The sequence below is a fragment of the Octopus sinensis genome, linkage group LG3 (genome assembly GCF_006345805.1).
Source record: "Octopus sinensis linkage group LG3, ASM634580v1, whole genome shotgun sequence".
NCBI lineage: Eukaryota > Metazoa > Mollusca > Cephalopoda > Octopoda > Octopodidae > Octopus > Octopus sinensis.
In genome coordinates, this window is record NC_042999.1 from 79,448,004 (window position 1) to 79,474,982 (window position 26,979).

At 33.8% G+C, this 26,979-nt stretch overlaps 1 protein-coding gene across 1 annotated transcript in view; it reads right to left on the reverse strand.

Annotated features, from left to right (window-relative positions):
- The window catches only part of LOC115209430 (AT-rich interactive domain-containing protein 3A-like), a 305,813-nt gene extending 282,378 nt beyond the window's left edge, over positions 1–23,435 (reverse strand). Inside the window, exons 1-2 of the mRNA XM_029777846.2 lie at positions 23,352–23,435; positions 21,748–22,611 (exon numbers count right to left, since the gene is read on the reverse strand). Of these exons, the coding sequence (XP_029633706.2) occupies positions 21,748–22,611; positions 23,352–23,435 (948 nt within the window). The remainder of the gene's footprint in view (positions 1–21,747; positions 22,612–23,351) is intronic.
- Between the last annotated feature and the right edge of the window lie 3,544 nt (positions 23,436–26,979).

Sequence of the window (26,979 nt, forward strand, 5' to 3'; positions counted from 1 at the left end):
CAACCGTCGGCTAAATTAAAACTTACCTACCGTTCAGTACCGTGCGTTGAGCGGCGGTTTGAACCATGTTCTGATTTTAATTGCCGCTAAGTACCATCATATCTACGTAAGTGTTGACACGTTTGTATATTTGAGTGCGTGTCAGTTATAAGTGGGAAGATGAATGTGTGTTTGTGCTTGAGTGTGTAAGTGTTACTGTATGTTAATATATCTATGTGTGTTCTTGCATTTATATCTATGTGTGCATGAATATATTTTCATACGCATGTTTGTGTGCTTAATACGTACATGCATATGTATTCGAGCTCTTTCTTACGCAGACATAAGCATATGTGTGTGTGTAATTGTAACATCTTGATGAATATGCCTCGTGTGTATTTATATGGTTCTGGACGTAACTGACTGACTACTGCCGAATCAATTGTCTCCAATTCAGAAATCTCTCACGTATCAACGTTTCCAGTAAAAGTCAGAAAATTACACAGACCTAGACAGTCGCTGAGGAGGAAGGCTTCAGTATTAAACCATCCCCACTTCACAAAACTACGCCGCGCATCATATATATCGACATATTGACTAGAGTTCGTTGTTTTCGCCATACTCCTATATATATATATATATATATATATATATATATATATATATATATATAATATAGAAAGAGAGAGTGAGAGATAAATAGAGATAGATAGATCATAGATAGATTCATACCTACATGCATATATGCATGCATACATATCGACGTACATAAATACATAAATATCTATATATTTATGTATATGTATGTATGTATGCCTGAATGCAAGCATATATGTATGTATCTATTTATCTATCTATGATCTCTCTTTCACTCACTCTCTCTCTCTCTATCTACGTACCTACCTACCTATCAAATCAATCTACCTACTTACACACACACACACACACACACACACACACACAAAGTGATCGCATACGAAAAGCGACTTTGTCCTTTTACTGCCTTGTAACTTTTGTCGAAACTTCTGCTGAACAATGATTTGTAAAATATGCATTCTTTATGAGAATCTACGGTTTTTATTTTTAACTGTACATTTCAGAAAGAATGGAAGTATACATTTTCTATGAGGCAAATTCCCAAATTTGAAGTCATTTTGGTAAGAGCCGTCACGAAACTATGTGCTCTTCAGTAAATTTTGTAAGATTTCGTAGAGTAGAAATAATAAAAAGTACACAAACACACACACACACACTCTTACATATGCATATGACATATATCTCTTTATATACACATACATAGACATATACATAGATATATGCTTATATGTATGCTCACACACATATACACACATGCACAAAAACATATATACATACAGATATGTATAAACAAATATAGATACATACATTCTATATATGTATATAAACACGCACAACTACATATATATATATACACCACATATATACATACACATATACATGCATATATACATACATATATATACATACCTACCGACGTATTTATATGTAAATATATCATGGTAATTGTCATAAGACATTTAAAACTGATACAGCACAAGTCTCACGAATACGTACACACGCACAGACACACAAGCATACACACATACAACACACATATACATATACATACATACATACATGCATACCTACATATATACATATATGTATATAATCTTATTTTTATACCAGATGTGTCTGTTATATGCTGTTTTCTATATGAAATATATGCATATATGTGTGTATGTATATAACTTGTGGTGGTATATATATATATATATATATATTATATATATATATATATATATATATATATACATCTATACGCACAATTATATACATACACACATATACATATATATACATAATATATCTATATACACATACACACACACATATATATATATGGACGTTTTACTGTGTCTGTGTATATATATTAGTGTGTATCTTTCATCTGTGTGTGTATTTATTTGCATGTATTTATGGCAGCAAATTTTTTTAAAGGAATTTTTGTATTTTTCTATTAAGTTTGTTTTTTCTTATTATCGTTCTATTTTTCTCTGCTTTGTGTCAGCCTGCTTGAATCAGATGTTTTGTATATAAGTGATAGCACATATATGTGTTGTGTGTGTGTGTGTAACTGTGGTGAGGATGCTGGAGTTGATGATGGTGGTAGTGGTGGTGGGAGAGGGGCTTGGTGGGGGTAATGTGTAATTTTGTTGACTATAGTCGTTTAAAAAGGCATAAATATTTGTGTCTTAATATGAGAATCATAAAGTCCAACGTGGGAAATTCATTGCCTGCGTTAAAATAAAATGTTATACACACAACTATACACTGACGTATATATGCAATACACACATATACATACTTATATTCATACATTAATAGACACATGTAGATGCTTACACATATACATACACACACATACATACATACACACACACACACACACATATATATATATATATATAGGTATGCACATGCACATAGATAAATGCATATGAACATACGAGTATTTATATACATGTATATATATATATATATATAAACATGCATACACAGATATAGACATGTATACATATACTCATGCATATACACATACATAGACTCACGTGCACACACACACACACATACATACACACATATATATTCATATATACATATATTTATAAACATACACAAATATCCACTTACATGTAAATATACAAACATATACACCCATATACACATAAATACATATGTACACACGCACAAACACATATATAGATTCTTACACATATGTATTTATTAATGTTTGTATCTCTGGTATACGTGTGTATACAAACATATTGAGAAACAGACTCACTCAAGTGTTTATAGTGCAATAAGAACCCGGGAATGTATTATTCACAGTCGTGTTTAGAAGAATAAGTCTTTAGAACATAAGATACGGTTTAAGTTCGGAGGTTCAGTGACTAAGAAAATGATAGGAGAATCGGCACAAGAATAATATTACAGAATGTGATATCGTTACAGTAATTATATACAATAGTAATCTGCTGATTAATAGAAAAGTCTCGTCGTGAATACAATAATTAATTGCAAGTATGTACCATTCAAAGAAAATAATATCCCGCAGTAAATTTTACCATGGATGGAGGAATTTCTCTCTCTCTCTCTCCTTTTTTTTTTTTTTTGTATTCTTAAGATCTAGATTGATCTTGAAATATTAGCGTTAAATGCAGTAATTCTTGTTATATTTCTCTGTACTGGGAAGAACATATCTCGCAGAATTATTCTCAATAGGCTCATTCAGGTCTTTGAGATATATCCTTTCTTTCTGAGTCTCAGTCAGGTTTTTGTACTAAACGTGGAACTGTTACAAGAATAATGCATTTAATCAGAGACTAGACCTTAGTTAATTAATCGTGATGCTTACACAGCATTTTTAAAGAAAGCTTATATACATTTGATATATTGAAATTTAAATATGTATTTTATGTTTTCATTGTTCCGCTTACAAGCTGAATACGTGCTAGATTTTTTAAATCTAAATATTACATTATATAGTAGCATGCCAATCATAATGGATACATATAGATATCTATAATGCAACCAGATAAGTCTGACGTTTCGAAGCAGTTGTCCCTAAACGTTATGTGCCTAAATTTTGTCATTTTGAATGAAATGTTGTCAGCCACCGAACAGTTGATCTTCACCACAAGACTCTCTCTCTCCCTCTCCCCCCTCTCTCCAGTGATGAAGCGTGGCTTATTGGTTAGACTTTCAGCTAAGGTTGTGAGCTCAATTTCTGAAATGACAGTGTATTGTATCCTTAAGTAAGGCACCCCATTTCCTGTTACTCTTATCTAGTCAGTTATAATGTGTACAGACCAAGTGATGATGCAACCCACTTCTCTCTTCTCAAATGCAATATTCTGGATATCTGCCGAGAGAGCCGAAAGGGTATCGCTCTCTCTCCCTGTCGTTCTTCGGGACTGCATACTTACCTGAAGCAATAAGCGAAAGCATGGTTCGTTACTAAATTAAATTTACCTGAGTTATAAAACAAATCTTTTTTGTCACTTTTTATTCATCCATGTACCTCGTAAGATTCAAGAGAGCCTTGAAGATTTTTATTAACCCCGCTACAAGAATCTTAGTTCCCAATGCTCCAATAAAAATGGGTATAAAGCTGGAAGTGCATTCGTCTTTCTGGATGTGCAGATTCTTCCTCAATGTCCCCATACTTATTTTCTTTCTCGTGTATGTTTCTCATCATACTGATGCAGCGAAGATAACTGACTTTCACAACGGTGTTTGCTTATTTTGCAGTTCAAAAACAGCAATATTAGATCGATAATAAGTTAATTGGTTATTATATTAAATATTAAGGCCATCAAATTCTTTTGATCAATCAGTGTTAATACGTTCATTTTTATTGGACTTTTTCTACGCTCTTCTAGATTATTCTGCATGTATGTACTTGTATATTTATGTGTGCATTATGCAAGCATGTTTACATATTGTATGATTCTATACATATATATATATATATAACATATACATATATGTATTATATATATATATATTATATATTATATATATATATATATATATATATATATATATATATATATATAACAATATATAATATAATATATATATATATATACATATTATATATATATAGATATATATAATATATATATAGATATATATATATATATATATATATATATATATATATATATATATATGTACACACACACAAGCGCGCACACACATGTATATAAGTATGCATTTATATATAATGTATGTATGTAGGTACGTATTGAATTATGGGTGTTGTATCATATTATATGTCTGCAAATATGTAATTATGTGTATGATATTTTCTTATAGCGGGTGGCTGTGTCTATTAATAGCTACAAAAGGCAATAGGATCATACAGAAAGTGGGAAGAATAGAAAGAGAGGAAGAAATAATGGGAAAGGTAAAAGAGAAGAAAACATAAGGAAGGGAAAAATAAGTACCTCAATGGGTGATAAAGATTGAAAGACACAGTGATACAAACAGTGAGGGTGAGAAAGGGAGCGAGTGAGCGAGAGAGAGGGAGAGAGAGAGAGAGAGAGAGAGAGAGAGAGAGACATGTGATAACACTTGAACTGAAAAAATTATCTAAATATTATATTATTTATCGTCCCAATTACCAATTCTCCGACAATTGTGCCATATCTTTGTTCTATTTAGAATTCTTCCAACAATCTAATTTACTCAGAAAGGATCGTTCTGTCTGATATTTCCAATTTCTATTAATTTTCAGTGCTATTGTTCCTGAATAAAAACGAAACCGTTCTGGATTTATTTTGTCAGCGTGTGATCCTTACTAACTTGTGAAATTTTGTCGAAGAGCGGTTTTCGTAAATACTACAATTCCACTTTGCCACGTTCATCACCCGGGAAGTGCAATCAACTTTCCTCCGTCTAATTCTGAAAGGGGAATAATTGTACTTCTCGATTATGGCTGAGCTAAAGATGTACAGCAACAATAACAACAACTTGAAATAAATTATGAATAAAAGACTTTAAGAAAATCCTAAATATGTGCCCAAACTTCGGAGGAATCTGAGTACATAAAAAATAGAGTAAATCGTAGAAACAGTAGTTGAAACTGAAGTTGAAGACAGATGGCAGTGACATATGCCAAATACTGTGTCGATAAATGATAATGTGACAAATCTGTTTGACATTCTCGTGCAGGTTGACAGAGAAGTAAAGAATGATAACTCTTCAAATTGTTATCATTAAGAACAAATATCGCGTATAAAAAAAATGTATGATGATAGACATTTTTCTGTTCCTGGAGATGACAACTTTTCTGAGAAGAAAGAGAAAAACTGTTTGCGTATAATATAGCATAGTAGATGTTTAGAATTTGTGGACTGAAAATCCACACAATTCCATTAGTATTAGCTAACATGCTTATTAAAAATTAATTATTAGCGACGGAAACAGTACTAATACCAAAAAGGAATCTTTATATTCAACTTAACTTGGATGCCTTATAACGAAGTTAATATGGATCTGTTGAGTAGACTCCTCATCGCCTCTATTTTATGGCCTATCTCTGAATATATCAAATCTGTTGACAAAAACCATCAATACTTATAGATGTTATGAACTTTATGCAACACCTAAGGATATTTATAAGTTGCAAATTATAAAGGTAGCAATACCCAGGTGAAAACCCTATTTAAATTTTTAATTAAAAATAGATAAATGAGTGTAGTTTTTCTCTTTCTTCTCAGAAAAGTTGTTATCTCCAGGAACAGAAAAATGTCTATCATCATACATACTCATCAATATCCCAAAACTACTATAAGAGGAAGCAGTTTTTAACTAAATTGGAGTATATTTAACTAAAATGGAGTATAATTTTCTCCCAAGCAATCGATAAATAAAGTATGAATTACGAACAAAATCTATTTAATTAATTTTAGATTTTCTGAGAAAAATCAGATTTATATGCCAATACGTTGCGAGGCCGAGATAAAATAAAGGCATCCTACTGCTATTTAAGCTACTTTCTCCTACATCAATATCACCATCATTATCATTATTATGATTATTGTTGCTCCTTTCAATGAGTCGTGTAATAATTAATTTATTGCTTCCTTTATATTCATGTTGATTTATAATGTTGTTATGTATCTGTCCGATCTGATATTTAGCGTGACAAATTTGACCATCAAAACACTATTTAATCCGACAGATTTTTGTCACTAACATAGTTAAAGGTACAAATCTTGATTTCCCTCCAATATAGCGCCTTGATAGATCAAGAGGAAATTCAAAGAAATAAAAGGGTTAGATAGTGTAATTGATAAAAGGTAAATATTATTAGATGATAAAAACAAAATACGCGGATTAAACACATCAATGAAACCAAAGGCTGTAAGTGCTCGAAGTGCCAAGTTATAGTATAAAGCGTGTTTCTTATCATTGGCAATGCATCTAACATTAATACTTATGAGGGAACAATACCACATTATGAATTTCAGTTAACAATTCCTATATAACAAAATCTAGTAAATAAATGGATATTGATACTACACTTGAACCAACCATCTTAATCACATGCTGATTGTTATATCAACTAATTTCACTGCTGTAGGTCGACGGGTACAGAAGTCAGTAGAGGACCGACCAATGACCGATTCTTATTCATAAATGCACGTATGCAAATATTTCAAATCGTTGCTATGACATAAAAGTTGCAGAATGGAAGTGGATGATAAAGTCACTAGCACATCATATGATTCTCTTGCCATATTTAGTAACATATCCTTATGTTCTGAGATCAAATCATATCAGAGTCGATTTTGCCTCCCACTCTTTGTAGAGTCAATGATGAAGTATTTAGAAATCATACAGATATTTAATCTATAGCCTTCACAGTCATGTTATTTTATCAATTTTGATATAATGTTAGTATTTCGATTATCGAAACCAGTATCTTACAGTTATTTATTTTCTTGATTGTATTACGTTGCTGTCATGCTATGTATTACAGGTATTTATACACAGTTTTCGTAGCTATTTCATCAATCAAGGCTCTAAAAGCAACTTCCTCCTTTGAATTAGTTACCCCATGCTCTGGCAGCTCTGCACATGCATGCATGCACGTACACACACACACACACACACACACACCACACACACACACACAGACAAACACACGAGCCAACGTTGCTCCATAAAGCCCAGTACATACACTTGCACACAAAGGGTTGCGACTAGAAAGTTCCACTCCAAAGCACAAAGCTGGACAAGGTTGCTTATGGAAGACCAGGAGTCGCACATGCATACCATCCTCCCCTCTACACGTCAAGCTGTATCGGCGTTTGACTTTCCCTTGCACTCAAAGCCGTCGTATGAATGAAATGTCGCCAGTAACTTCAATCCAATAAGACGTCTTATCATATCAATCTGCAGCGTGAGGTGAATACTCCAAAATGCAAATTCTCTTAACATATTAAGAATTATATTATTGATCTCATTTCTAACATTTTACATGTATCTCTTCTGAGAAACTGCACGTGGAATTTCAAAAGAGGTAGTTCTGGCAAGGTCTCGTTCTAAGCCACACAATATTGTGACTCTCGATAACTTTAGAAATATGAATTATGTAGCCCTTGACATCAAAGAAATCTTCAACTACCTCACAGAAGAGAACTTTCTATAAAAAAGGATAAAAAAACAGTCGATCGAGACTGACCAAGGGTTAAACAAGAACGACAACATCAACAACAAGGTTGCGTGCATATGGACTAGACTCATTTTTCATCTTTTAGACTGAGAATTTAATATGTATCTATAAAGTCTAATCCTACCCTCATATTCTATTAGTTCTGGAGTGCCTGAGAGAGAAATAATTTTAGATATTTTCCTGGTTTAGGTTTCTAGCATTTTCAGAAAAACCCTTGGGGCTTTAGCGGAAAATAACCCGTTATTTCTCTCTCGCACTTGTAAACTTGAAACATTTATACACATTTTAATTTCCTCACACTACAGCTAAAAACAAATTTCACTTATAGGTTTCCATAACTTGAAAGCATAAGATCTAGGCTTTCTCTGTTTATGGATAACCGAAATACATTCTTTCAAACTTTTACATTTGTAACCTCACACTCTCTAATACTCATCCTAAGCTACTATCAACCATTAGCATAGTCATTCCATACTGAAGGTCTCTGCACACATTTTTGGCTCAGAACCGTATTCTTTTATTTGTTTCACTCATTTGACTGCAGCCATGCTGGAGCACCGCGTTTAGTCGAACAATTCAACCCCAGGACTTGCGGGAGGACAAACACAGACCACCCCCACATACATATATATATAATTATATATATACATACATGCATACATGCACACACACACATATATATATATATATATATATACATACATATATACATATATATATATATACATATATATATACATATATATATACATATATATATATATACATACATATATATACATACATATATATACATACACATATATATATACATTATATATATACATACATATATATACATATATATACATATATACGCACATATATATACCTACATATATATACATATATATATATATATTATATATATATATATATATATATTACGACGGGCTTCTTTCAGTTTCCGTCTACTAAATCAACTCATTAAACTTTGGTCAGTCCGAGTCTATAGTAGAAGACACTCGCCCAAGGTGCCATGCAGTGGGACTGAACTCGGAACTATGTAGTTGGTATGCAAGCTACTTAACACAGCCACGAAGATTATACCTCACTAACTCTCACTTGCGCTATAATATCTTCAGACTGATTCATAAACCGTCAACTTCCACACTGTTTCATTTTATTTACTTTAACCCGCTGAAACTCCTTTTCACACAGAACATCAACTGAGGGAGCCTTAAAATAGTCGTGGGGCACTCTTCCGTCTCCAATGAATAACATTTAAAACAATTTAAAAGAATGCATTTGAGCGGCTGATATTGAGGCTCAATGTATACGTTTATGTATTTGCGTATTTACGTGTGTGAGAGGACTCGCGTGTTTGTGTACAATTATGTATACGTATGAGTGTTGCTGCTTATTTTTCTATTTTAAGTGCATTCGTAGCACACCACGTAATCGACCCTGGTTAAAAATTGACCGTCACATGGCGCCAGACAGCGCGAGACAAACTTTAAGGTAAAGCGTCAAAAACACTGAACATGTATATAGATATACAGGCACACACACAAACACACACACACGCGTGTTTGTGCTTATATATATATAATATATATATATATAATATATATATATATATTATATATATATATATATATATATAATATATAAGATACATACACACACTCACATATATATATATACATATATATACACATATATGTATTTATATACATGTATATATATATATATATATATTATATATATATATATACATGTATATATATGTATGTATGTATATATATGTAAGTGTGTGTATGTATCATATATATATATATATGATACGTGAACGAGTACATAATCACATAAACTATTTAAATATGAAATAGTAACGAAAGGCAAAATATAGACATATAGTACTTTTATCAACTGTATTGCACGGTCAGAGAAGCGAAGCAAGCCGCACTGGCTACGTACCTTTTGATAAGAATCTACACATTGTATCGTATTGATAATAATCCAAGCCTTTTTGTACTTGAGATAAATGTGAGCTCATGACTATGTGAATAATAGAACATATAGACATATGTTGAATACAATTGCAATCATTGTGTTTCATTTAAAAAAAAATTTTGCTTGTTTGTTCTACTGTGTCCTGAAAGTATATATATATATTTTTTTCAGATAAAGGTAACTTAGATTACAATTCTATATAACTTAGATAACGTTTTCCATTATTCAACTAAGTTACATTTATTTTGTTGTTATCATTATCTGATCAATAAAGGATTTGCAATATATAGGAGGGAAGATTAATGAAATTATTGTTGTTGTTCTTAATGCAGATACTTAGCTCCTGGTAAAATCTGAGCGAAGAGACTTATATTCAAATGACATCCAAGACGTTACCTGCTGATCTTTTCTGGTGTTTGGAGGACTTCCTTTGTCGAATACATCTCTTTTCATATATCATGGCGGAAGTCTACAATTTGAAATCTGCAATTTGCTACTTCGGGTCAGTATGCAGCCCTCATTTTGTTAAATCGTAAGATATTCTCAAGGCAACGAGTTGGTTTGTCTGTTAGTACTTTGGATAGAATGCTTTGCAGCATCCGCTTGCGTTTTGGGTTCAAATCCCGCCAAGATCTCAGTGTCTTTCTTTCGAGCAAATAAACTAGTAGACGAGTACTGGGACGATTCGTATCCCACCCTCTCTCAGGTACTTTCTCTCTCCAACTTCTCTTTCCCAAAAACAAGGAAAAATCGGTTGTGGTCAACCTGGAAGTGGATGAGCTCCACCTGATTTAAAACTGCTTACGGTAGTAATCCAACGACTTCAATAGATAATAGACTTAGACAAGGTAGTTATGACTAGAAAGGTAAATTTAGGAAAGTTTCTATAGTGGGTTCTTTCCGCTGTTCTGAAGACGAATGTTCAAGAATCGTGCCACCTATTTGTACTTTTAAATGTCTGAGACTTTCTTCAGCAGCGGGATATCTAATTATTATTTCTTTCTCATAAATGCGATGTATTTAATGAAATCTCATAAGAAGTAGGCTGCATTATTTTCGAGTTTTCAATTAAGCTGAATAGCAGAGAGAGAGAGAGAGAGAGAGAGAGAGAGAGAGAGAGAGAGAGAGAGAGAGAGAGAGAGAGAGAGAGAGAGAGAAAGAGAGAGAGAGGGAGAGAGAGAGAGGGAGAGAGAGAGAGAGAAAATAAAAGAAAAAGAAATGGCAGAGTGGGAGAGTTAAAAAAATATTGAATTTGTAATTTTCAGTTTTTTCTAAGTCCTTTTTTTGTGTACTTTGCATTTTTGGCTTTGAGTTCATATCTTTTTGGTGATTCTGTGCCGGATATTCTAATTTACATTGTACTCCACCCTCTCCTCCTTATACTCTCACACAATTACATACGCTCTAGTATATTATATTTACATACACACATATATTCATATATACATACACACATATGTATATATATATATGTGTGTGTTGTGTGTGTGTGTGTGTGTGTGTGTGCGTGTGTGTGTGTGTTGTAATTAAACTTTTTATATATTTTTGGCTTACTACAAGTATGATAGCACCCATTCTGTTATTAAAAGTACGTGTTGCAGGTGTCCGCGGTATTTTTTTCACCAATTTACACACACTCGCTGTATATATTATATATATATACCTACACACATACATATATAAATACATACATACACACACATATACACATACACATGTAGACAAGGAGAGAGAGGGAGAAAGAGAGGGGATGGGGGGAAATATATAGAAAGTGTGACACAAAATCATGAAGCAGACCCACATACACGCACACAAACACATGCACATATCCTTTGCAGAGACAAAATCGATGATTGGTTTGAGCCGGTTTCGAACCTTTTAGGATTCTCTTCATAAGCCCCATAACACACCAGCCACTTGAAGTTACTGACTACTAATTCGGTTACTTGATATATAACTGTACTAGTATACTTTATACACACATGCTTTCATAGAAACCTACGTGCAAACATATAAACACATGTTTGATAAACATAAATACTAGTTTCTTTTGAAAAAAAAAGTCTAGTATTTCTGAGAAAGTTACTTGTAGCAAAGTGGCACTCACTCCAGAGAAAGCCGTGTCTCTAGTTGCCCAACGTTTTCAAAATCGCAGATATTCTCTGACCATGTGTGTCATCATAATTAACAAAAATAAACTTGTAACAAGCTATCCTGTGAATTTATTTCATCGACACCGAAAGAATTAATGTTAAATCCGCCCACAGCCGTATTTGAACTCAGAAGGCAAAGACGGGTGAAATGTCGCTAATTATTTTTGTGCGGTGTGGTAACGTTTCAGCCAGCTCACCGCCTTGATCACGATTAAAGATTCAACAGATACTAGGAATACTACCTACGTAGACTGCCACAAAGTGGCGAATAATAAGCGGAGTATATGTAGTATAAATAATCCTTTCTACTATAGGCACCAGGCTTAAAATTTTGGGGGCAAGGGGGTCAGTCGACCCCAGTACGCAACTGGTTCTTCATTTATCGACCCTGAAAGGATGAGAGGCGGAATTTGGACTCAAAACGTAGTGACGGGCTAAATACCTATTTCTTTAGTACGCACAAGGGGCTAAACACAGAGAGGACAAACAAGGACAGTCAAACGGATTAAGTCGATTATATCGACCCCAATGTTTCACTGGTCCTTAATTTATCGACACCGAAAGGATGAAAGGCAAAGTTGACCTCGGTGGAATTTGAACTCAGAACGTAATGTCAGACGAAATATCATAATCCTTTCGCCCAGCGTATTAACGTTTCTGCCAGCTCGCCGCTTTGAATTAGTCACTTCATATGTAAGCAGGTGAAGTATAGTGTCATTCCTGTACTGTTTTCGGAAAACCAATATAATAATAGCCTGGAATCAAAACCAGATCAAAGACCTGACTACTGAATACATAATTCTACTCTGCAATTATTGAAGAATTCTCTTTCGTCATTCTTCTGAATTACTCTGAACTTCTTTGAAATTCTTCCCGACTCAAAAGTGCTGGAAAAACGGTATATATTTTAATGAACCTTCGTAGCTCGTGGAAAAATTTCCTTTAACACAAGTGTGGGCACACACATTTGTTAATCTATATGAATATTATTATGGTTATTTATTTAAGCTTCTGCAAGACGGCAACCAAACCCTATCAAGGGAATCGGTTCCCATCCTCAGTAGTATAAGTCTATTGCCATCAATATTAAAGAACGATGTGTGTATTAAAAAAAAAATAGGCTGATCATTTGAAAAAGAAATACGTAATTTAAATTTTTCTGTTACAGATTAATATTGAAGAAACGCATTAAGATCTATTCCATCAATGTGTGTATGTATTTCGTAACATCGTAGTAGTGGTTGATGTTGTTACTGCTTTTGCTACTGTTTGTGATAGAAGTGGTAATGGATTAGCTCTAGGTCAGTCCTGATCAAGCAGTTTTGTAGTCACATCTATTCAATCAGTGATTTGTCGGATCTCATTGTCCTCTGAACCGGCTTTCGTTTTGAAGACATCAAAGGACTATTCATGATAGGTAAGCGGCTGGCGGGTCAAGTGAACATGAAGAGTCTGACTCCATTCGGATTGCATAATTGAATGGGTAACTTGCGAAGCTGCTAGGAACCTTGGCTGTAAATATGACATCTAGGTTTGATCCTAGAACGTAGTACCTTGGATAAGTGACTTCTGCCTTGAAACTAGGGTCTTCGCCAACTGGGTAGACGAACAACGAGTGGAAGGCTATCATATAAACTAAACCTGTAATTCAAAGTAGCAGTAGTTTGCGCTGTTGGTCGAACAGATTGGATACATTCTGCAAAACAGATAAAATATGCTTTCATGCATGTCTGCATGAATACAATATATTTGTGAAAAGATGAAGAGGTATCTCTGAAATTTTAATTCTATGTTGTCTTCACAGATAGTGGTTATAGATCACTGCTACTAAGAGCTTAAATAAATCGGATAAACTGATCTGAAGTTAGTTTGGCCATCTGTCTTTAAGTGTAGTGTAGACTAAATCTATTGATATGCTTTGTAGCACATTCAAGCAAAGACATTTATACATGTGTATATACACACATGAAATATTTATGCATCCGTATATATAGCTGCTACAGGCAATATATGCATGCTATATACACACACAAACACACACACACGCACTCACACACACACACACACACCACACACACACACACAACACACACACACACACAGAGTATCGCCTTAATGGTGTATCAAAACAGTTTTGAGAAGCCAGTATGGGCGAAACATAAAATCAGACAGTTACGATCCATGATAAATCTCAATTTAGTTCTAGAATGTGTATTGAGTCCTTTATTCAGTGCATGTGTAGTCTAAAAAATACACTTGTTAACACAAAAGTCACACGTACGCACGCACGTGCGCTTACATACTTTCTCATAGGCAAGCAACGATGTATGTGTGTATTCGCTTTTCATTATATTCTTTAAATCTGCAATAAGGGTGGAGCAGTTTCCAAATATGATTCTCATAACGGAATTTAGGTCACCAAAGTACAGTCTTGCTCCGGACTTTCTTTAGAAATATTACATAGTCATCCTATTACAGCTATGTGTGTGTGTGTGTGTATGTGTCTGTCTGTCTGTCTGTCTAGCTATCTATCTGTCTGTCTGAGTGTCTGTGTGTCTGTCTGTCTTCACTAAAAGCATATACTTACCTTTCACTTTATGTCTATCCAGGTTTTTATGACGGTTCCTGTCTGACTACTTTTCCCCTCAAGATATATGTACATATTATATATTATATATATATATATATATATATATATATATATATATATATATGTATATATACATACATACATACACACACACACACAAACATATATATATATATGTACATGCACACATATATGATATTTATGATATATATACATATATACATACAAACATACATACTTAGGTACATACATATATACATGCATACATGCATACATACATACGTACAAACATATATACACACACAGCCTCTCATGTTGTTCAGTCTGAACTCCATTCTTACTCCTCTCCCACTTATACATACACCCTCCATCACAATATTACCGTTGATTAGACTACTATCTACCATGTTCAAAGAAATATACAGTAGCCTATATATTTCAAAATTAAACACGCTAACTATAGAGAATTATTTATACACAATTAATAACAACTAACAAACCTCACATTTCATCACATTTACTTTCTTTTTTTTTCTGTTTCTACAAGAAAAGATTAGGCATGAAATATATACGTAAATTAAGGTTATTGTAGGTGCACGTGTCTATGTGTGTACGCGTATGTGAGTGTGTGTATGTGTGTATGTGTTAGTGTGTGTGTTCTATGTGTCTATAAATTGAAAATTTATTTAGCACGTGTTTATGTGTTGTGTATATAAATACACATAAATATGCATGCATATATTTAAATGTATATATATATATATATATATATATATATATATGTATATATATATACACATGTCTGTGTGTGGGTGGGTATAACTATATATAAATATAAATGTATATACGTGTGTGTGTGTTTATATATATATATGTTTGTGTGTATGTGCCTATGTGTCTGTGATTGTGTGTTTGCATGCATGCTATATGAGTGTGATTGCATGATTCTGTATTTGTTTATAAACCAAAAGCGAAATGATACACAAATCCCCACACTCCTTCTTCGCACATGCATACATACACATGGTAAGATATAACAGGAGAAATGCAAGTTTTTCCCACGAATTTTGATAAGTGGAATTACTATCAAATATCTTTTTAATATACGATTTTTTTTCATAGAAGAATTATTAAAAATACTAAGAAATTGGCAAATCTAAAAGACGAAGTTATTAACCAATTTAGTTTGACAGAAACAATTATGTTTCTTTCACGCTTCTTTACATTTCCAGAGTCAGACAGTTATATATAACTAACTGCTGTGTAGTTTTGAATATCATTCAATACATGCCTGTTTCAATATAATTCTTCCTCTTTATCAACGTTCAATGAACGAAGTGTTTCGACTTAAAAATCGAGTACTCTTATTGGATATATTATTATATTTAAAATTATAATAATACATTATCACATTCAAAATGATAATATATTCTTTATATCTTAAAATGCTTTGTCTTATAATTGGCCGTCTTTGTGTTCAAATTAAGAGCATCGAGTTCCTTGTGTATGTAAGATGTTTGAGGTGTGTGAGAAGCATTAAGACGAAGTTTTTCATGTGAAATTAACAATAGCAAGGGAATATTTATAGGTAGGAAGGTTCGCTACTGAAAGGAGAGTCAAATATATTTATTAAAATATATTCTAACAGATATTCAGGTTCGCCTACGGTTTCTTCTAAAGGCTGATCAAGATGTCAAGCAAAACTGTAATCGACACGAACTTTACTATATTTTGGGTCCAGCCCCACTATGTGGCACCTTAGGCAAGTGTCTTCTTCTTTGGGCCCAGATCGACTAAAGCCTTGTCAGAGAATTTGATAGACGGAAAATGAAAAAGCCCATCGAGTGTACACATAGTCGCCATGATTCATTATTTTCTTCCTGTTTATTTCCTCATATTCCTTTCTGTTGAAGAGCGTAAGCTCGAAACGTAAAAGACTTTCTCAACTTCCCGAGCATCAAAGTAATACACCTGTTGTTCATACACGTGTCTTCATCTTTTGTTTTTCTGCAGGCTCGAAACGTTAAAGACTTTTTCACTTCCCGAGTGTTAAACTAATACACCTGTCCGTTGTCTACACCACCTTTCTTTGTTTTTTTTTGGGGAATTCTCCATATATATATATATATATATAATTTTTTTCGAGGGAAATAACGCACTTTTCGGGGATTCTAACGAAACAACCACGTTTAGTTAGACGTAAAGATTGAAATTATTTCCTATATATATATATATATATATATATATATATATATATATATATATATATATATATATATATATATATATATAAGGAGTATAAGACAAGGTAGAAAATGCTAAAACAATTTTATCATGAAATACATTTTGAAACGGTTAGTACCGGTTTCAGTCTTTTCGACATCTTCAATTAAGAGTAAAACAAAGGTGGATATTTATTAAGAAGGAAAACAGTTAGACTGAAGAAAAATTAAATTACATGTTTTGTAAATATTTCCATAGTCTTCAAATATGTAGGACATTTTCCTTTTTTGTCTCTATTTTCACAAAAGAAAAGAGAGAGAGAGACATAAGAAAGGAAAATGTCCTACCTATTTGAAGACTATGGAAATATTTACAAAACATTTCATTTATTTTTTTTCTTCAATTTAATTGTTTTTCTTCTTAATAAACATCCACTTTTGTTTTACACATCTGAAAAAGTCAAAAAGGCTAAAACCGGTACTAACCGTTACAAAATGTATTTCGTGATAAAATTGTTTTAGCATTTTCTAACCTGTATCATTTTCCTTATAGTCGTGTATTACTTTTCAACCTTCTATACACACACACACACATATATATATATGTACATACGTGTGTGTGTGTGCGCGCACGTTTTTTCCGTTTGTCACCCACTACCACGTGACGATGATGATGGTTGTTGTTTAGTTATATATATATATATATATACACACACACATATATAAGATGTAAAATTCTATTCCCTTAAAGGCTTCACTAAACTCTGTGCAAAAACATAGTTTTGTCATTGTTGTTATATTGACAAAATATTTATTACTGTTATTATCAAAATACCATCTGTTCCCAATTCATAAACTTTATTATAAAATTCCAAAAGCCAAAAGTAGACCACTTGTATAGTGGAGATTTACTCGTAGAAAGGTACATATACATATTCGTACTTAGAAGGAGCTATATTTTCAACTGTATAAATAATCTTGTGCACGAATGTGCGTGTGAGTATGTGTATAAAAATATAAATATAACTATAAGTGTGTGCTTGCGCGTGTGTGTGTGTGTGTGTGTGTATGTGTGTGTGTGTGCTGTGCATCTACTTATATATATGATTGTGAATATTTTATGAGAGAGATTTTAAACATATACAGCAATAGAGACAGCAAAGCAATTTTTAAAATTATCAGTAGAAATAAAATTTTCATTGTTTTCTGTTTCTTTTTCTTTATACTTTCTTTTCTTTATCTCCTTCTTACTTCTTTCCTTTCCTTCTGAATTTTAATCCATCTTCCATATTCTCGCCAAAACTTATAAATAATTGACCTAATACCTCTAATAATTTTCTGTATAAATAATTAACACGTTTACAAACACAAACTCACGCACATACACACTTGTACATGTATAAAGGTACTTATATAAAAAAATTATATAAATTATATATATATATACATATAAATACATATATATACGCAACACATACTAATATACATAGTTATATACACACACAAACTATCTTATAGCATTATAAATTTATTCGTACCTATTTACATCCCTCTGTACTCAAACACATCTACATACGAACACGTGTGCACTTACAGCTTCACAGGTATTCAGCTACAAATATACATACATACATAATACATACATACATACATACATACATACATACATACATACATACATACGTACATACATACATACATATATACACACACACACACACACACACATATATATATATATATACACACATATATATATATATATATAGTTGTTAAAGAGGACAAGAAACGTTAAGACAGGGCAAGCATCTCGACTCATATATACCATTGTTATTGGTAAAAATTCAAAGTCTTACAGCTGTTTCTGGGATATTCTGTCATCGGAAACTAATAGGGAAAATGAGAAGGCTATAGATTAATGAAATGCCTACATAGAGGACAGGAGTAAAGGAATAAGGAGATGAAGAAAGAGAAGAAAAAAGAAGCATAAAAGTTCGCTGTTTAATATTAACAAACTCTGGGATATCTCAGAAACAGCTGTGTGACTTTGAATTTTTTTTCCAATAATAATAATAATAGTGTATATGAATTGAGAAGTTTTTCTTGCTTTAACGTTTGTTATCCTCTTTAACAATTATATATCTGCTATATCGGAAATCTGCAATGGTTCCATAAAAACCGTCTCGGCTGTAACCTTGGTGTCGTGTCCTAGTACTCCGTTACAGCGTACGTAATCATTTAGATTACCTATTTTGTGTATGTGTATATATATATATATATATATATATTATATATATATATATATATATATATATATATATATATATATATATATGTATATATGTATATATATATATATATACATATACATACATATATATGTGTGTCTGTGTGTGTATACAAATATATGGATATGTGCGAATGTATGTATGTATACACATACATATGTGTACACATATTGAAATGTTTAGAAGAACAAGTAATGAAGAGAAAACAATCAATAGAAAACAAACTTGAAAACGTCTGAATTACAGTTTATAATATCGTAGATTATATTATAACTATTTGTACTAAGTTAAAAAAGTTGGTTCAAAAATATTTTCTTGCGTCTTGTCAAGATAATTTTTATAAAAGATAAAACTGACAATATATTTATTAAGGTGGACATCTGTTTATGTGTGTGTACGAATTTTATGGTGTGTGTGTGTGTGTGTGTGTGCGTGTGTGTGTGTGTGTGTGCGTGTGTGTGAATATGTGTGTTTTATAATCCACTGTTTAATTGTAATTGCTATTGACTACAATCGGTTTCATGCGTTGTAAATAATTACATAAAACACTCATCAGGTTCCTTTGGAATTCATTTTCTTCACAATTTTCGACATGCGAAAAGTGAAGGGAAAGGACTATCTGAAAAGCAAATGAATGCATGATGGAATTATTACAGAATGCACGAAAGAGCCTGTAGCCAATAACACTTGTAATCTAACAGTGGGCTGTATTATGCAATTAAAATCTACCAGTCTGTTAATGAGTGCATTCTCATCTGATATATGTACTCAATGCTTCTATAGTATATTTTACTGAAGGTATAGTTTATACCGTTTCGGCTATTTAGAGTCTCATGCCTTTTTGAATTGCGGCAGATGCAAATTCAGTTTAAATCCTAACTGAAGTTAACTTGACCGTCCTAAAACATTAATCCATGACCACAATGTTGTAACAATGTTGTATCAAATGTGCACATCTACATACCTATAAATACAAATATTCACATACACTGCACACACATCATATATATATATATATACATATATATATATACACATTCATACATACATACACACACACACACACACGTGTGTATGGCACCTAGCAATCGGTTGTGCAATTTGCAACTTCAATTGCTTCTTTTCTGAATTCAGCTCACTGTTTTATGTCTTTGTATTGGTGCAGCAAAGAAAGATTACTGTATGACTATAGCTGTCACTAGAACATCATTTTAGTAATTTTTATTCTCTTATTGGTAAATAGGAGGGTGCCTGCTGATGCGATCAACGAAACAGCTTGCTCGTGAAATTAATGTACAAGTGGCTGAGCACTCCACAGACACCTGTACCCTTAACATAGTTCTCAGGGGGATTCAGCATGACACAGTGTGACAAGACTGGCCCTTTGAAATATAGGGACTACTCATTTTTGCCAGCTGTGTGGACTGTAGCAACGTGAAATAAAGTGTCTTGCTCAAGGACACAACGCGTCGGCGGGAAGCGAACTTACATCACGATTGTGAGCCGAATGCCCTGACTACTAAGCCACGCGCCTTCATGGGTAAATATATAGATATGATATTGGGATAATACGGTGGTCACCGGGAAGTGATATATGCTCAAAGCTTTTACGAACAAGCAGTGTCAGTATATATGTATGTGTATATATATGTGTGTATATATACATTTACATATATACACACAAATATACACATGTATTCATATATATTATATATATATATATATATATATATATATATATATATATATTATATATATATATGTACATAAATTCATATATATATTTATAATATATATATATATATATATACATAAATTCATATATATATTTATAATATATATATATATATACATAAATTCATATATATATTTATAATATATATATATATATATAATATATATATATATATATATACACACATATGTACACACAAACACACACACATACATATATATGTAAATATCCCCATAAATATGTGTACCTGAAATTATTGTTCATCTATGTTTTTCTAAATATGTATATATTTATAATAAGCAATATATATATATATATATATATATATATATATTATATATATATATATATATATATATATGTATATTTATATATATATATATATATACGCTGGTTTACAGAAGCACACACATATATGCATACTGTCTACGTGCATGCGTATATGCATTTATATACAGATGTATGTGTAAACATCAAATTACTAGTGTGAAAGATTTCTTAAAACTTCATATTTACCTGTTTGAATTGTTCTTGGAACGTCCAGTGATGGGAGGGTCCTGTGCTGTCCAAACCTGGTGTCGATGCTGTGTGACTGGGGACCGATGTCGGTGAAACAGATGGTAAACTGCCCACACCCGGCAGTCCCCGGTTTGGGTTGACCACCCCGGCACTGGCGGCAGCTGCGGCAGCCGCAGCGGCGGCGAAACGTTCCAAATAAGCAGCATGGTTAATAATGTCAATCCGAGTGTGGTCCGGCTTCATATCCGGAGCTACACCACCACCACCTCCTCCGCCTCCTCCTCCACCACCACCACCTCCACCACCACCGCCACCTCCCCCTGGTCCACCACTGCCTGTTGTACTACTACCATTACCAGCACCACTACCACTACTACTGCTTCCACCTATTCTACTGTGTGCACCTGGTGGTGAGGAAATATAGTCTGTCGTTGATCCGTTTCCACCACCTCCACCGCCGCTGCTGTTGTTACCGCCACTACTACCACCACCATTTCCACTACTTCCGCTACTACCTCCTCCACTACTACTGCCACTTCCACCACCACTGATAACGCCCGTACCGCCAATCGCTGACGAGCTTGTGTGTTTTCGCACTAAATCCTGTTCGCGTTGCTGCTGAATGCGCTCGTGTAGGCGCAAGTCCTTGGCACGCATTTCTTCGTGTTGACGGGCAATCGCCTCCTCGTGCGCCTTCAGTTCACGCTCTATCTCTTCACGCTCTTCGCGTTCTTGTTGTTTGAGTTTCTCGTACAGTTCCCTGTCAGCCGGGTCCATTTTGTCTGTGCAGATCTCACTCTCATCTCCGTTTTCACTAGCATTGTCTGAATCCACATCAGACTCGTTTAGACCGCTGTTCGACTGCAAGAGAAGCAAGAAAATAATAATGAATTATTAAAAAAAATGTGTTGAATATTGTTATGTAAATGATAAGGATGATTTATAATAATAATAATAATAATAATAATAATAATAATAATAATAATAATAATAATAATAATGCTGTGGAGAAGTACGCTGAAAAATAAAGTAAACCAAATTAGCTGATGAATTAAAAACATTATGGATGTTAAGGAATGCGTGTTATCATCCCAATTGTAATTGGCACAGCTGGCATGAAACACAAGCATTTGTTTAAAGACATTCACAGATATTCTATAAGGATAGGCATTGGCATGTACCAGAAAATAGCAATACCAGGATTTGTAAATATTGTGACTGCAATTTCACACAGCATTTATTAACCTCGAACAATTTTTATGCATATTTTCCAATATGTACGTAATTTATTTTTTCGCGACAGGAAACCTCTGCAATATTTTTAAAACATTAACAATAACAACAACAACAATAATAATTATTACTGTTATTATTATAATGATAATAATATTTCCAGCTATAAGCAAGAGGCCTAACATTTTTGGGGAAGGAGCTAGTCGATGTAATCAATCCCAGTGTACAACTCGTATTTATTGAAGAAGATAGTCCCAATTATTGTTAGGTCTTTGGGGAACAGTATCAGAAGGCATCAAAAGGAATATAAAGGAAATTGGAATAGAGTGACTTGTACTGTTACAAAAGGTTCGCCTCCTTGACACAACCAGAATAAACAGGAAAGTATCAGATAGCTGAAAAGAACAAATAGCAAGGTACCGAAGTCTGCAGATAGTAAGTGCGCTATGCATTCGAGACTCTAAGAGATGTAACAAAACCTGTGATAAAGGGGAAATAATGATATTAATAATAACCTCTCATGGATTGGGATCTTAAATGATTGGAAGTGTACATTATTTTGTCTTGGTATAAAAGATGGGCTACAGCAAATATTCTGCCCAATACAACAGATTTGCTTGTCAATTGTTTGACCTTAACCAGTTGACCATGCCCTTTAGTGGCTGACGATAGGCGCATCTTTGATAACGAGGAGATGTATTGTGGGAACATCATAGCCATGTGTTGAGAGGAATCCTTTAGGGTTTGGATTATTCGCCTTTGGGAACATGGGTGTTTTGTTCAACATCCTTAAACAACCCTTATTCAACCCTGCTTTTGAGTAGGATGGGCTACGCGACCTGAACAAAACTCTAGCTGGGCCCCACATGCAAGGTCATTCATGCGCTGTTTATTTTGATATGAGATCACCGTGTCGCGCTCACATGGTTGTGCAGCATATGCCTGGTGCACCCTTATTTGTTATACCCTTATCATGATGGGTATACTGGCATTTTACCCCAGTTTCACTTTGATGGCATGCGCTGCTCTCTCGCTCAATAATAATAATAATAATAATAATAATAATAATAATAATAATAATAATAATAATAATAATAATAATAATAATAATATTGATGATGATGATGATTATTATTATTTCTTTGTTGGCTACAAGGGCCCAATACATGGAGGACAATATCAAAGGAAGAGTTACAACACACAAAAAGAAAAAAATTACAAGAACATGTGGGGTTAACATCGATCAAGGAGAGAAACTGTCTCACTAAAGGATCTAACAAAAGATATATAATAGAAAGTAGAGTAATAAATAATAAGTAAATAAATAGAATTCCCAGTCGTAGAGCAGTCCACTAAGGGTAATCTTGGGTAAAGCCCCACAAAAATCACAGATTAATTTGCCATCCTCATGGCATGGGAAAGTACTCTCCTGATAAGAAAATCATATTCAGAGTAGATCCTTTCAGTTTGAACAATCTTGCCACTATCGACCACAAATAATAACCAGCATTGCTTGGAACTGAAGGAATTTATCCGCAGTATTCTTGAAGCATAACCAGTAAACATGTAAATTTTAGTCTGCTGGCTATGGGTAGCTGACACTTTCCCTCATACTCAGCAAAATAAGCTGAGAGTCTTTCGTCAAAACATGATTATGATAATAATAATTAAAATAATAATAATAATGATGATGATGATGATAATAATAATAATAATAATAAAGGAAGCAGGTGGAGCCTCTCCATCTCCGGATTAACGATACATCTCGTGATGATGTCACAATAAAAACAATGGTAATTGCGCAACCTGATAATCGCCACCTCATATGAGTGACAATGAAAAAACAAAATATTGTGAATAACGGTGGTAACGAAACTGACAGTGTTGCACCCGGCAGGCTCAGAGATTCTGGTCCAGCTCCAGCCTGTCGATATCCAGAAAGGGACCACCACACACGGCATAGATGGAGCAAGCAAATTAATGCTGAGCAACCCGGTAGATGAAAGTGATGCTCAAATTAGGGGTTACCGACAACGTATGTATGATCATTGGAGGGAAAAGGGATTGTTTCAACTCACAGAACAGAGACTACGTGATTAAGCTAGAGCAATAAGAAAACATCGTTGGTTCACATAAGTAGATCTCGAAGCTATCAAAAGGCGGCTCTTGGAAAATAGCAGCAGAGATAATGATGAAAATGCAGTTCTTACTAATAGAAGTAATCTCTTAGCACAGGAAAGGAGAAGTGGTAGTTTACTTGATATTAGGCATATAGCTGATCTAAAAGAAGACAATGAAGCTAATGGCTACATGACAATGGACAAAAGGCAATCTACGACAGAATAAAGGCAAGACTACTGGAGAACGATAGCGACATTATTTTCAAGCTTAAAAAGGTAGGTCGGTGGAAATTGAGCCAAGAAAAATGTCAATGACATTCTGAAACACATCAAAACAAACATCGCAGAAACAAATAATTTGATCAAGGCGGCAAGTATTGTAGCAGAAAACGTGGGTGTTGATGTCAAGAAAAAGAAATATAATGACAGTGACAAAAGAAAAGATCCAGAGTGGAAAAGTATACAGGCAGGGTTGGATATGCTCTCGAAGGACATTTCTGTGTTATACCGAAAAGAAAAGGGTGAGGGCTTAAAAGCGAAAAAAATTACAGGGCGCTGAAAAGGAAGTATAATATTGAAAGAAAGTGCTTGAAAGTGGTAATGGAGGAACTGAAACAGCGTCTCGTTGCAAAGAAAACAGAGATGGTAAGATACGACCAAAGAATGAAAGGTTACCACCAGAATAGGTTATTCAGAGTTGATCAGAAATAAAGAAATAAATGGAGAGTGTACAGATGAAAAGTTGATATTAGATAACAATGAAAGTCAAATATTTTGGAGTGACATCTGGAGCAAAGACAAGGAGCACAAGAAGGATGCTGAATGGTTGCAAGAACTGAAACAAACAGTAGTTTGTCCCAAACAGACAGAACTAGTAATTTCAGTTAGGGAAGTGAAGGAAATCAGCAAAAAGATGAGCAACTGGAAGGCCCCAGGACCAGATGGATTTCAACGCTATTGGATCAAAAGATTTGGTGAATGTCATGCACGAATAGCTGCGCAACTCAACACCTTGTTAAATGCCGATCAAGTAACACTGGAGTGGTTGATAGAGGGTAGGACAGTGCACTGCTTGAAAAACAACGAAAAAGGCAATACTGTAGACATTTACAAGCCGATATATTGTTTGCCACTTAAGTGGAAATTATTGACTGGAATACTCGCAGAGTCAATGCACGAACATCAGGAAAAAAATAGAGTCTCGCCACATGAGCAGAAGGGTTGCAAGCGTAAGTGCAGAGGTAGCAAGTATCAACTCCTAATAGACAAAACTGTATTGCAAGAGGAGGAAAAGTAACTTAACCGTGTCATAGATCGACTATCGTACACTCTTGGATAAGAGTGTGAATTATCCCCACTGATCTTTGTACTGAGCTTGATACCACTAACACTGATTCTGAGGAAAGCAAAAGCTGGGTTTGTATTCAAAAGCCACCAACAAAAAGTCAACCATTTGTTATTCATGGATGACCTCAAACTTTATGGTAAAAAGAAGCCCAAGTCAGTTCAATTTGATATGGTGTATACTTTCAGTGCTGATATCAGAATGGAGTTCGGACTCAGAAAGTGTGTTGTGTAAGTCTTGAAGAGAGGCAAAATCAAATGTAGGGTGGGGGCTAACGATACCGTCGGGGGAGGTCATAAAGCAGATAGAAGAGACGGGCTATAAGTACTTGGAGATTTTGGAAATGGTTAAATTGATTCAGAAAGAAATGACAGAAAAATTTAAGGTGGAGTACTTGCGCAGAGTGAGACTGATCCTTAAGTCGAAATTAAACGGACGGAATAAGATTGATGCTATCGACACCTGGGCAGTTTCACTAGTTTGATACGGAGCAGGGGTAATCGTATGGACAGTAGACGAACTAAACAGCTT